The 14,380-nt window shown below is 39.4% G+C and overlaps 1 protein-coding gene and 1 long non-coding RNA gene across 7 annotated transcripts in view; one reads left to right on the top strand and one right to left on the bottom strand.

Moving 5' to 3' along the window:
- The window catches only part of PPP1R42 (protein phosphatase 1 regulatory subunit 42), a 65,584-nt gene extending 62,491 nt beyond the window's left edge, over positions 1–3,093 (bottom strand). For 4 of the 6 annotated variants that reach the window (XR_012020098.1, XR_012020099.1, XR_012020100.1 and 1 more), the window contains exon 1: positions 2,830–3,093. Coding sequence is in view for 1 of the 6 variants with exons in the window: in XM_072804405.1 (XP_072660506.1) it covers positions 2,830–3,078 (249 nt within the window). In the remaining 5 variants the exon portion in view is untranslated. Of the gene's footprint in view, positions 1–2,752 lie in introns of all 6 variants that reach the window. The other 2 variants (XM_072804406.1, XM_072804407.1) reach the window with 2 other exon arrangements.
- LOC140620318 (uncharacterized) lies at positions 2,988–5,787 on the top strand. Its single transcript, XR_012020102.1, has 2 exons — positions 2,988–3,128; positions 3,835–5,787. It is a non-coding gene; the product is annotated as an uncharacterized lncRNA (long non-coding RNA).
- The last annotated feature ends 8,593 nt before the right edge of the window (positions 5,788–14,380 follow it).

Raw genomic sequence — 14,380 nt, 5'->3', positions numbered from 1 at the left:
GTTTAATGGCATCTTCTAAAAAAACAAAAGCTATATATTTTTAATGTCAAATGTATTGGGGTTTTTCTGTTCATGTTTTATGCTTTGTTTCTTTGTAAACATGTTTAGGTTTTGCTTTGCAGTTTTGTCTGCATTGCTGTGATCAGAGGCAGCAGTTGGTGGTCAGAGGACAGATCCTTGATATTTGGTGGCTAGTGTGTTTTTTGCCCATTTTGGCTTCTGCAAGCTGTTTGTAAGGTGCTCCAGAAACCCCTGCATAGCTTCCTGCTACAGGGTTGGGTGTAGGGAATAGATAGTTGCTGTACAGCTGAAATTGACCAAAATTTGTTGATATTCATTGTCTAAGTCTTCCCCTGGAAGTTGTAAGCCTTCAGTAGACTCCAGGTTCCAAAATATTTACACCAGAGTCTGTCAGTGCAGTTGTTGTGTAGGTGGAGAAACAAGATGCTTCCTACTGTGCCATATTCCCAGAATCCTCTCCTCCTTAACTCTTTCATATATATTTTATTTTATTTTTTATTTTTTTGAAGAAGTCTTCTTTTTTTTTTTTAATTTTTATTTATTTACGATAGTCACAGAGAGAGAGAGAGGCAGAGACACAGGCAGAGGGAGAAGCAGGCTCCATGCACCGGGAGCCCGATGTGGGATTCGATCCCGGGTCTCCAGGATCGCGCCCTGGGCCAAAGGCAGGCGCCAAACCGCTGCGCCACCCAGGGATCCCTCATATATATTTTAAAATCAACTTGCCATGTTCCATGAAAAATTCTGTCAGGATTTTATTAGGAATTACATTGAATTCTTTTTAAAGATTTTATTTATTCACGAGACACACACACAGAGCAGAGACACAGGCAGAAGGAGAAGTAGGTTCCACCTGGGAAGCCTGATGCGGGACTCCATCCCAGGATCCCAGGATCAGGCCCTGAGCCAAAGGCAGACGCTCAACGGCTGAGCCACCCAGGTGACTCGGTATTGTACTGAATTTGTAAACAATTTGTGAAGTATCTCTAATACTGAGTCCTCCTTTCCATCACTATGGTATGCCTCTCTGTTTTACGAGTGCTTCTTTAATGATTTTCAATAGTTTTATAATTTTCTTACAAAGCCATGTGTATTTTTTTTGTCATTTTTAGCGGTCATATATTTTTGTTGATATTGCAAGTGACATTCTTTTAGGAATCACATTATCTGGAGCTAGTGTATAGAAATACAATGTTTAAAAAATATTTGAAATATTTAAAATATTTTAAAACATGATTTCTTTAGATCCTAGTTTAAAATTTTAGAACTTACTCTGGAAATTTCAAATATCATTTTTACATTGATAACTGTGGTGAAAATGCACATCTTAAAGTGGTTAAACCCCCAGAATTTCTTTCTTACAGCTGAGGCAGGAAACTGCTAAACAGGTTGCCAAACAGGAGCAACCCTGTACTATGAAGGGGGTGGGAGACAGGAGTCACAAATTATTTATTCTCCCTTCTCCCCCTCCCCAAAGACTTTAGAAGACATAGCCATTTCAAAAGTTCTCACAGAAAATAGCTCTGGTCCTTTGATTTATATACAGGGCTATATTTATTCTTCCTCCATCTCTCATTCCTTTTTTCCTTCTCTCCTGCTCCCCTGCGATTACAGTCCCCCCAAAAGTGTTATCATATGAGACTTTGCTTCTGGCTCTCTTTTCTAAGCTGGGCTAAAACAGGTAAATTTTGGATCATCTGAATCCTCATGAATGACTAAGCTATAAATGGATTTTGTCTCTAGGTTCCAGTACACAAACTGGTGTTTGTACAGAAATAAATTTAATTCTCTCAGATAATTAGAAAAGTAAAGGGGCAAATGTGGTATATAAATGAAATATTTATTAAACCAAGGGAAGGCCAATGGACCTCATCAACAAGCTATAGGAAAACTGTCCAGGGGCTTGAATAAGGGAAGGAAGATAACTGAATCAACCCATAACACACTTCACTCAAAAAAATCTGCATTGTATTAGTCAAATCCACAAGAGAGGATTTAGTTTCATCAAAACACCACCATTCATCTTGTTAATGTAACATGAATTTAAACGTTATTGGTATTCTTGTTTGTTTTAGGGATACTATAAGCTTCAGATAGTTAAACTGAACCTAGTTTGGATTTGGACACATTTTGGAACATTATAATAAAAATAATTATGTCAACACTAGTGGGGTGTTCTTGCTTTTCTTTTAAAAGAGGTTCATTATTTTCTAGAGTTTGAGAAACAGCTTTTTCATAATTTTTCACTCCTAGATACCTGTTGTCTCGGGGTTCCTCCTGCCTAGGATATCTCTCTCTCTCCGGATTGCCAGGGGGGACAGAGAGCTGCTTTACAGGCGCTCTGGGAATCCATTTTAATAGACCCTTTGGCTTAATTTATCTCTTGGGGCTCCCACAAATTACAGGTAACCGATGATTCCGAATTTAGTTTGTATATTTCCCTTAGCGAGCCCCAAGCTCACTGACTTCCCAATGCACTAAATCGCCGGGTTGGCTCTCAGGCTTTCACCTTTTCAAACTCAGATCTGTACTCAGAGATCCGGCTCCCTCAGCCCGGCGGCCACCTCTGCACCTGCGTCTCCCTTCTCTATAGCTGTTTCCCAACCTTGCCTGATTCTAGCTATTTGTTTCAAACACAAAAGCTTCCAGACTGATTTTCTGGAAATTCTAGATGCCTCCGAGATAAGGCTTAGGGATTTTCATGTTAACCATTGACCCAGCAAAGTCTTACTGGCAGGCAGGCTCGTTTGAGAAACGTGGCTCTAGGGCTTCCTCAGCGCCCCCACCTCTCCCTAGAAGGCACCTCACCACTTTCTGAAGGAGCGGAGTCTGGAAGTCAAGTTTCTTCAGTGCCAGGTTCCTCGGCGGCGCGGTGCGGTTGCCAGGCGACCAGACGCTCTTGCTGGGGACAGGGTTTCCGGGAAATCTCGCGATGTCTCCGGAAGCGCCCAACGCCGTGGCGGGCGCCGGTCGCTCTGTGACGCGAGCGGCCGGAGGCTGAGGGCCGCTGGACGGGGTCCGGGCGGAGCCGGTTGGCTCGGCGAGGCCGCGAGGCATCGGTCCTGTTGGCGGTTACGTGAACCAAACTGTGGCCAAAGCAGTTTTCGGTAGGCTACAATTCCCCCCTACCGGATTATCGTCCTTCTGTCAGCTTTGAACTAACCCTAACCTTTTCCCAGTAACAGACCAGGTAATCGTCTGAACCGTAGTACAGCTCATCCTCCACACTTTCCTCAGGTAAAATCTGCAGTCCTTAGGGTGGCGTTCCAGTTCGTTCTTGACCAGCTTCACTGCTTGCTTCTTGCCCTCCAGTGTTCCAGTCTGACACTTGCCCCAATATGCCCTACTTTAAATTTCCCTTCTCATCGCCCTTCAAGGTAGCAATAGGACACGCTTTTGATTTTTTTTTTAAATTTTTTTTTATTTATTTATGATAGTCACAGAGAGAGAGAGAGAGAGGCAGAGACACAGGCAGAGGGAGAAGCAGGCTCCATGCACCGGGAGCCTGACGTGGGATTCGATCCCGGGTCTCCAGGATCGCGCCCTGGGCCAAAGGCAGGCGCTAAACCACTGCGCCACCCAGGGATCCCAGGACACGCTTTTGAATTTCAAGGACCCAGCTTGGAGTTCGCACGTCCTTTCTGAGGATTTCCTATGTACTCAAGTCTTTTCTGCCCCTCCAAACAACGAAGATATTTTAAATGATTTAACATAGTACTTAACACATTACTATATCTGTGTTACCCAGTGTCTCCCGTAAGATGGTAAATTCTTTGAGGGGCGAGGATTATGTCTTTAATTTCTCTGTTCCAGGGACCTAGCAAAGTGCCTTGTACATCCGCAGTCACTCCATTAATGTCTGAAAAATGAATAATTTATAAATGAAGAAGCACAGTAGAACAAGGAACTGATATTTACAGTGGATATGGTAAATTGAGCCGTCTGAATGTGAGCGATGCAAGCTGGAAAACAGTCACAGCGGTGATCTTGGTGGGAGAGGGTGAGGGGTGGGTGTAGGCCGCGGTGGGAGGCTGTGTTTGCCCTTCTTGAGCGAAGAAGCATCAGAGTAGAAGACTGTTAGAGTTGCAAGGCGACTTAGAGCCCACGCGACAGTCCAGTTTGTCGTTTTGCAAATAAGAAAAGTTCCAGGCCTGGAGGAAGGCAAAAAATATGCCGAAGGTCACATCTGAGGTGCCAGAGAGGGAATTTACCCTTGGGCTCCTGATTTCAAGCTCAAGTTCCTTAGACAGCACTGACTGTTAGAGTAAGAGAAGCCTGGGAGGAAAGATAGGGGAATACAGACAGATGAACCCTTACCCCATTCTGAACATTGTTGCTGAAGTCCAGTTGTGAGAGAATATTGGCCTGGATTAGGTTGAATGCAAAGGAAGGGGCAAGGAATGAACACATTTAGGAGGCATCTTGAAACATGATTTAATAAAGATTGATAGGATAAAAGAGGAAGAAGTTGAAGATAATTTCTGGCTGTTAGCTAGAGTAAAGGAATTATACTAGAGAAAGAAGAGGGGTGGCAAGTAATCTGAGGGGAAGTGGATGAGTTTGGTTTATACATGTTAAGTGTGAAGGGAGATAGGTTTAATAGTTTCCAGAATAGAAGTAATCACTGAAACCATGCGGTCATAAATGGTAGTGAGGGAGAAAGTAGGGAAAAGAGAAATAGGAAGTCAGTAATTGTGCCAACTACTTTTGATGGACGAGAGAAGCAGAGCTGGTTAATATGTCAGAGACAAGGGACGCCTGGGTGGCTCAGCGGTTTAGTGCCTGCCTTCGGCCCAGGGCGTGATCCTGGAGTCTTGGGATTGAGTCCCGCATCGGGCTCCCTGCATGGAGCCTGCTTCTCCCTCTGCTTGTGTCTCTGCTTCTCTCTGTGTGTGTCTCTCTCATGAATAAATAAATAAAATCTTAAAAAAAAAAAAACATTTCAGAGACAGAGTCATCAGAAGTGAAATTTATTATGAGAACACAATTCAGTGATTCAGAAATTAATAATTTAGATTCAGATACTACGGAAGAATTTGAAGAGGAGGGGTTCCGAAAGAATAAAAAGTTTTAGAAGGACACATATATCATTATAAAAAAGAATGTGGGGATGCCTGGGTGGCTCAGCAGTTTAGCGCCTGCCTTGGGCCCAGGGTGTGATCCTGGAGTCCCGGGATTGAGTCCCACGTCAGGCTCCCTGCATGGAGCCTGCTTCTCTCTCTGCCTATGTCTCTGCCTCTCTCTGTGTGTGCCTCTGATGAATAAATAAATAAATGAAATCTTTAAAAAAATAAAAAAGTGTGATCTCATTTGTGGTAAAATTATATACACACTTAAATATCTAAAAGGCTATATATTTACATCTATGATGTATAGATTTAGATGTAGATCTATACAGATCTGTACCTCTATACCAAAAAATGTAATAATGGTTATTTCTTGATGGTAGGATTATGACTTTTTCTCTTTTTTTCCCCAGTAATCAGTTCTTTAAAATAAAATTATTTTGGAAGGTCATTTTGGGTTTTGGTCTTCATGGAATTGGAGATCTCTTTGTGACTGCTCCTATTTAAAATAGTTTTGTGGATGGAGTGTCTGGGTGACTCATTTCATTGAACATTGGACTCTTGGTTTCAGCTCAGGTCATGATCTCAGGGTCATGAGAGAGATTGAGCCCCGAGTGGGGCTCTGCACTGGGCATGGATCCTGCTTCAGATTCTCTCTCTCTCCCTTCTCCCTAAAAAAAAAAAAAAAAATTTTTTTAAATGGTCAAATTACTGGGGTACTTTGTTGGTTCAGTTGGTAGAGCGTGCAATTCTTGATCTCAGGATTGTAAATTCGATTTCCATGTTGGGTATATAGATTACTTAAAAATAAAATCTTTTTTAAAATCGCCAAATTACTAATTAGGTTTTTTTTTAATGCAACAAATTAAGCTTAAGGGAAAGTATTTTCTCCTTAAGATGTGAAATATAATTCCTGTCTAGTGGCATACAGTGTTAAACAATCATCTGTCTATTTTCCAATGTGGCAGAAATTTGGCAGACTACAAGAAATACTTTTTTTTTTAACTACAAGAAATACTTGTCTTCAGTGACACATTTGTAAGTTCAGTATAAAGTACTCTTAGGATTTACACTTTGACAGATGTTGGTAAATTTGTATTGTAAAAATAATGTGAAGTCTTGAGAGTCATTTTAAAAGGCACTCTTGGAAGAATAGTACTACAAAGCACATTTTTTTTTTAAATCTTTTTTTTTAATTTTTTATTTATTTATGATAGTCACAGAGAGAGAGAGAGAGGCAGAGACACAGGCAGAGGGAGAAGCAGGCTCCATGCACCGGGAGCCCGACGTGGGATTCGATCCCGGGTCTCCAGGATCGCGCCCTGGGCCAAAGGCAGGCGCCAAACCGCTGCGCCACCCAGGGATCCCTACAAAGCACATTTTTAAGTCTCCACTAGAGTTTCCAAGTACCTCTAGACAGAAACACACATTTTTTCCCCATATATTGGTCTATCTTTGTCCATTAGTATATATTTCCTGACCTTCTAGAGTACATATTATATAGCCCTGTGTGAAGTACTAAACATTTCAATGATTAGATATTGTCACTGAGAAACCAACAAATTAAAGAGCCTAGACCTGTATATCATCACATAGCTTTATACAGAAAAATTAGCAGTTATTGGAGTTAACTTTTTTTGTTTGTTTGTTTTGACCTTATAGATTGATAAATATTCGTGAGTGTGATAGGTAGACTTCTAACATGGTCTCAGTGATCTTACATCCTGGTATCCATGCCCTGTGTGACCCCTTCCCCTTGATGTGGGCTGGATTTTGTGACTTTTTCTAACCAATGTAACAAAGTTGATGAAATGTTATTTCTACAACTAGGTCACAAAAGATTGTTACTTTTGTCTTGCTATCAGACTCTCCCTATTGCATTTTTGGCTTGCACTCTTTGATAGAGCAAACTGTCATTTAGGAGAGCCCTATGTGGCAAGGAACTGAAGATAACCTCTAGCCAACAGCCAGTGAGGAACTGAGACCTATTGTTTAAGCTTGGAAGTCAATCCTGCCCCAGTTGAACTTTTAGATGAAACCTCATGTCTGACCAACACCTTGATTGCAGCCTTATGAGAGAACCTGAAGGAGAGGACCTAAATTCCAGACCCATGGAATCTGTGAAATAATAAATGCATATTGTTTTAAGCCACTGAATTTTTGGGTAATTTCTTAATGCAGCAATAAATAATACAGAGAGCAATGGAAAATTCCGTTGAGGGAAGATTTGCTTAGAAATTTGGGACATGATTACTATTTTCATAAGATATTTGGAGAGGAAGCTCAAAGGAAATAAAGTGACTACCAGAAGTTTTAGGTTAGAATGAAAGGTTTTTTTCTTTTAAAGATTTTATGTATGTATTCATGAGAGACAGAGAGACAGAAGGAGAGAGGTAGAGGGAGAAGCAGGGAGCCCGACATGGGACTTGATCCCAGGTCTCCAGGATCACACCTGAGCCGAAGGCGGCGCTAACTGCCCCCCGCCCTTTGCCCAGAATGAAAGAGTTCTTAAGAAGTATCCGTTTATAGAAGCTGCAGTTGTAGAATCAATACAAAGGAAACCCTTTGCTTATGGATGAGGCAATTTCCATTCAGGTATCACTCCTGATTTCTGTAACCTGAGATGATCTTTTAATTGAGAGCTTCATGGATTTCTAATACCATGATTATACAATATGGGCACCAATAATAAATAATTTTTTAAAAACTTAGTAACTGACTTCTGTCATTTATTATTTTTCTTTTTTAAAGATTTTATTTATTTATTCATGATAGACATAGAAAGAGAGAGAGGCAAAGAAACAGGCAGAGGGAGAAGCAGGCTCCAATGCAGGGAGCCCAACGTGGGATTCAACCCCGGGACTCCAGGATCGCTCCCTGGGCCAAAGGCAGGCGCTAAACCGCTGAGCCACCTAGGGATCCCTGTCATTTATTATATAATGTAATCTATAAATGTAAATGATTATTTCGTAGGTTACATATAAAACAATCCAAGGCATTTCTCCTAATTTCTAGACTTATGTATCCACGTGGCTGCTAGACATTCATTTCACTTCGAAATGAAATGTCTTAGAGACACGTTTAAAGTGAACCTGTCAAAACTGAACCCAGGTAAGTTCACTTAATCTCAGAAACTACTTTCAAATCCAGCTATAGATTCTCCATTGCTCCTTCACTACCCAAGAGTGGATGTGAAATAACTTTGTTATTTGTATTATATTAATACAATTACAATGTTAGTTGTGTTATATTTTTTAACTTCTATTAATTTTAATACACAAAGACTTTTTCTCAAGTTCTATATTTCAAGTTCTAGTATGTTTAATGTACAAAATATCTTTTCTAAAGTGGATCACTTTCATCCTCCACTAGAGGGTCAAGTTGTAATAAATATAACATGTATGAGATGTGACTATAAATTGAGGGATCTAAGTTGAAAATCACTAATGTCATATATCGTACAGTTAATACATCTTATATTAAAATATTTTCTGAAAAGTAGTTTTGTAAATATTGCTACTGATAGTCTAATTTATGTAATGTTCTATATTTCTGAAACATCTGTCTTTAGAGTCTAACACTTTAGTTTGAGTCTTTTAGAAAGCATTTATAAGAAAGGGACTTAACACTTTTAGAGTAAGTTTAGGTTTCAGAACAGTTCATTGCTTATGTTTTAGGAATTTTATTTTAATAAATTAATTTATGAGAGCAAGCAAGCAAGAGGGAGGGAGAAAGAGAATCCCAAGCAGCCTCTAGGCCCAGCACAGAGCACACAATGAGGGATTTGATGCCCCAAGGAGCCCTATTCCAGCCTGAATCCCATGAGCCCAAGATCATGACCTGAGCTGAAATCAAGAGTCAGAGGCTTAACTGACTGAGCCACCTCAAACACCCCATGTTTTAGGAATTTTAAAAAATTGTCTTTTGGATAAGGAATGGGGAACTTCTAATATAGATCCAAGACTTTGCTGAAGTTGATCAAGCCAATAATAAGTTCAGCAAAAGTTTAAGTAGTTGGTGATGACTGAGGCTAACAGTGAAACTCAGCAATGTAACACACTCTATTCTCATGTCTTTCACAGTGATTTGTTAAAAATCAGTGAAAATATCTTGTATATACTTTATTTAGTTGCTTATACATTTTTTTGGCTGCCTTTTTTTGGGAGGGAAGGTCTGCTTATTTGAAAAGCGCTCCTTTCCTTCATGCTTGTTTTTGAGAATAGCAGGTGCTTTTTTGCTAGTGTGTGGCCCTTTTCATATTTCTGCAATAGTGACTCTTAAATTCTTTTTTTCTTTTAAGATTCTATTTATTTGAGAGAGAGAGCAAGCACAAGTGGGTGGAGGGGCTCCTGCTGAGCAGGGAGCCCCATTAATTATTTTTTTTAAAGCTGAAAACATGTATATGTGTGCCTTCCAGACTGGAAGGAGCCTTGCACAGTTCTTTACAACACAAAAAGGAATGGGAGGTAACCCCTGGCTCAACAGAGAACTAGCAGCCTCGGTTTGCTCCCTGGGGCATCCCCTGGGTCCTTATGGGGCAGCCCATCCCACCTGGAGCCGGGGGAGTGGTGGGGGTTCCCGGCCAGTACAGCTATAACTCATCCATTATGGCCAAAAAATCATCCCCTTTGCTGGTGCTCGGCCTCGGCTGTTCGGAGACCTCAAACTCCCCCACGATGTGAGCACTGGGCTCTATCCCAGGACCCCGACTCAGGGCTCTATCTGGGATTCCGGGATCGTGATCTGAGCCAAAGGCAGATACTCAACCACCTGAGCCACCCAGGTGCCCCTTAAACTGTTGATTGACAAAAAAATTTTTTTCCACTTTTGTTTCAAATCTACTAAGAAGTTTGGGAAAAGACAATCATTTTATAATGACCGCACAGTGCAACAAAAGGCAGTTTCCCGTACAAAGACATGAACAGATTTAATCTTGTCATTCTAAAAACAAATATTGTTAGTGTTTCTTAAAAACAAATTTAAATGTCCACTGCATTTATTTCTTCATCCAACAAATATTCACCAAGTACTCCATGTGCCCTTCTTCAAGGAGCTGGGGATAGAGAAGTTAGACCAAGTCCTCAGGCCTATGGAGTTTACATTCTAGTAAGGGGAGACAGTAAAAAAATAAATGAATGAGATAATTTCAGATTGTGGTATAGTCTGTGAAGGAAATAGAGTGAAACTGGGGTGTAGAAGTGGGGAGGGAGGAGGGAAGGGAGAAGTGTTTTCTGGAGATAAGAAGGCAAGGCCTCTCCAGGGAGGCAGAATTTGAGCTGAAACTTGAAGAATGAGGAGCCTAATAAGCCAGGCCTGAGAGCCTGAGAGGAAGTGTTCCAGGCCCAGGAAGCAGCCAGTTTGAGGGCTTGAGGGGTGAGGGGTGGGCGGGGATAACTGGATGAGCACAAGGACCCAGAGGACATTGTGGCTGGATCCTATTCTGAAGGGAGGAGGAGGGAATGAAAGAAAAACAGGAACCAGATCAGCCCTTAAGCCACAGTGAGAAATTTGGATTTTGATACACTGCAACATTTAACCCATAAGGCAGAGTGTAAAATTTCCTTTTGTTATTAGAAAAAGCTATTATATTTAGAATTTGGAAGAGAGAACAGTTGCCACTTTATTATAAGCCGAAATTCAAGATCTTGATTAAAATGTAATGTTCCCTGGGCGACCTTCTGACTCCTGGTTTTGGCTCTTGTCATGATCTCAGGGTCCTGAGCCCATGTTGGGCGTAAGCGGTCAGTGGCGAGTCTGCTAGAGATTCTGACCCTCTTCTCCCTCTGCACTGACCCCCACCTTGTGCTCTCTCAAATACATAATCAAATCTTTAAAAAAAGAAATGTAATTGTTCTTATGTGATATTAAAATGATATAGTATTATCAAAGATGCTCTCAGAAATCTGGCAACAAGAGCCTGTGAGAATTAGAAAATATAATTTCTACTTGTGTTCCAAATTCTCGTATTTAATATAGCTTTTGTTTCAGTTTTGTTTTTTACTGAAATAGATAAAGCACTTGTTAATAACCTATTTTTAGGCCTGGGGATAACACTTCAGATGGTTGTAATTATTCAACCATAGTTGTGTCCTCATAATATAAGATCATAAATTAATTTCTTATTTAGCCTAATTTGTGTTACTTTATTTAAGCCCAGAATCTTAAGATAAAAGTCTGGAAACACATGCAAGAAATGATGGATGGATTACATAGGAGTTGAAGAACAAGATTCAAGCTAAACACATATGGCTTTGAAGGATTTATTTAATATATAAGATACAGTACAAATAATAAAGATAAATTTATTACAAATAATAAATGGAATATGAGGATAGGGTATGAAGTAGCAAATTCTAGGAACCAAAACGGAACCATTTAAATCAAACATTGATTTGGAGATGAGCTTTTACCAACTAATTTTTCAGGAAGGTAAATAAAGTAATGACTATTAATAGTAAACATATTCATAGTTATATGAAAGATATTTATAATTCTCTGTAATCTAACATAAAGGTCATAGAGCTCTATTCTGGACAATATACTTCTTTATGCATATGCTTCTTAGGTTATGAAAAGTACAACTGTAGTTCATCAAAATGTACCCCAAGGCACAATACCATTTTAGTCATTAGAAAGTTTAGCATAATTGCTTAGTATAATCCAAAGAAAATATGAGTACAGACATCAGGGACTCTCCAATTTGTTAGGCAATTGTTCCATAATTTTTGGCACCAAGATAATCCACATGTTGAAAAAGCAATTAATCATTGGTGCTAGTTATCAAGCTATGATTTTAGCTATTTCCTCCCAGATTTGACCCCAAATGACAGAGTTCCTTATTTTATTTTTGTAATATTTTGACTTCTGAGATCAAAAGTTTAAATATGCCAGTTTGGTTATAGTTGACTTGAACTTTGTGTTATTAGTTTTCTAAAATAAGTGGATCATAACTTTGTATTTATAAAGATAGATGGTATTTCTTCCACTAATATTTGGATAAAAGATTTAGAAACTTTTAGAAACTTACAGACGGAGTATCTCAGAAGAAGTTAATCGAAATCCTTAAACTAGCATTTTTTCCCCAAGAAGGTTAATTTATTTGCTGTTGGAACTTTTATTGAAAACAGGACAAGAAAACACACAATTAGATTTTCAATTTTCTAACTAATATTTTGCAAACACAACTACATAGATACATCAGTTATTAAAGTGAAAAAAACCTTCATAATTTGAACATAATCATCTTTTACTTATTTTATATAAGGATAAATAAAAATAAGAGCTATTATCTGTGTAGTATATTTTCCTGTCTTAAAAAAAAAAAAAGAAAAAAACAAACCAAACATCTCCTGCCCCCACATTGCTCACTGATATATATCTTTGGTGTTTATAGTTAAAACAATCCAGAAATATATAAAAAGACCTTGGAAATTCAACAGTTTCTGTTCAGTTCAGTTTATTCAGCTACATGTGGATACACTGCAGACTTAGCAATATAAATGAACTCCTCTCTGCATGCATGACTTATGCATCTGTACCTCATCACTCATAGAACAGTTTTTGGAAACTCTGAATCTCTGCAATATGTAGTACTTCAACTCCCAGTTTCTGTGACTCATTGTATAGTTACTTCTGCTCTTGCTCTTCTGTGTTTATTTTCAATATGGCTGCACTTTTGGGCAGTTTATTATTATATTGTGCAATGCAGTGATTTTTCAAAACGCTGAATACCAGGTAGTCATACTAATTTGTGACAACAATCTTCAGACTTGATCCCTAAAATGGAGTGCATGATGTTTGGTCTCAGAGCTTATTTTCCAAGTTCTGAAACAAATGGAGCACAAGCAGTTTCTCTTCCTATTGGTTTTTGTTCTTGGTAGTACTGCTGATTTCAAAATAACAACTTGTGTGGTGTTTTGGTAATCAATAAATAAAACCTGTAGAATTAAGTACTCACTTCATAATTGGATAATGTAGCCAAAAAAATGGTAGTAATGCATAAATTCTCGATAATTTCCATAGAAAGTACTGTTGAATTGTTTGGAACAAAGACCTTAAAATATTTAAAATATCTGGACAATTTGGAAAACCCTTGATTCTAGGATCTTGCTGTATGTCCCCTCCATGGGTCTCAATCCCCATTCTCTATCCACTGACTTCTCTTTTTCTATTCCAGTTGGTGCTCTGGCTCCAGTCTTATTATTTGGACACTGGGGTTAAGCTTTTGATGACGAGTGACATTTCCTGTATATTATCACCAAAGAGCTGGAGAAACTATCTCTGAACAAAAAACAGTCTTCACTTAGAAAATGCTCTTTTCGGCTCCTGAATAGCTCAAGACTGTAAGATAATATTTTGCAGGAAAAGACAATCCCAATTCACAACTTAGTTTTCATGATGGTTGCGCTTGAACCCCGATTTCCTAAAAGCTTTTTTTTTTTTTTTAAAGATTTTATTTATTTATTCATGAAAGACACAGAGAGAGGGGCAGAGACACAGGCAGAGGGAGAAGCAGGCTCTATGCAGGCAGCCCAACGTGGGACTCGATCCCGGGGCTCCAGGATCATGCTCTGGGCCGAAGGCAGGCGCCAAACCGCTGAGCCACCCAGGTATTCCCTCCTAAAAGCTCCTTAATGTGAATTGGAGCACTTGTGCCCAAAGTGATCATGATACATTATAAAAATGTACTTTAAAAATATTTGTAAAGGATCTTGCTTTTTTAATAAAGCAAGTACATTTAAAACAAAATACACATGCTCCTTTCAGTCATTTTAGTTTGGGCTGGACCACTGAGTAGAGGGGACATTGTTGGTTGCCTCTGTATTATCTATTTAACTTCAGTGTGTAGTAATTATTGCAGATTATTGGCCCCATTCCTTCCTCTAGGCGTGGCCCTTAATTGGTCTAAACCAGTCCTTAAATATAATTTCAGGGGTAGGCTCATAGTCCACTAGACCAGAGTGAACTCTGAACCTTAATCTGACACTTTACCCTAACTGGATGGTGGGGTGTGCAGCCAGTTTAGGGGAATACAGCTTTAGGTTTAGGTTAACATGTGGAGGGCAGAGCTGAGAACCCTTAACAGGAAGCCTAATCCAGTTGTGCCTAAACCAAACAGGATTCTGGACCCTGGAGTGAGGTAAACCAACATGTTTTTATCCTTTAAGCAACTGTGTGTGTGTGTGTTTATCTCCAATCAATGCATCATAACTGAAATGTGGAGACTTCTCAAAATGAGTCCAATTAAGTCAGGACTGAAATGCTTTCTTTTCCTAGTAATTCTGTTATCATGG

The sequence above is a fragment of the Canis lupus genome, chromosome 28 (assembly GCF_048164855.1).
Source record: "Canis lupus baileyi chromosome 28, mCanLup2.hap1, whole genome shotgun sequence".
NCBI classification, from domain to species: Eukaryota; Metazoa; Chordata; class Mammalia; order Carnivora; family Canidae; genus Canis; species Canis lupus.
The sequence above is the reverse complement of the archived record's forward strand: the minus strand, read 5'-3'. Positions and strand labels throughout refer to the sequence as shown.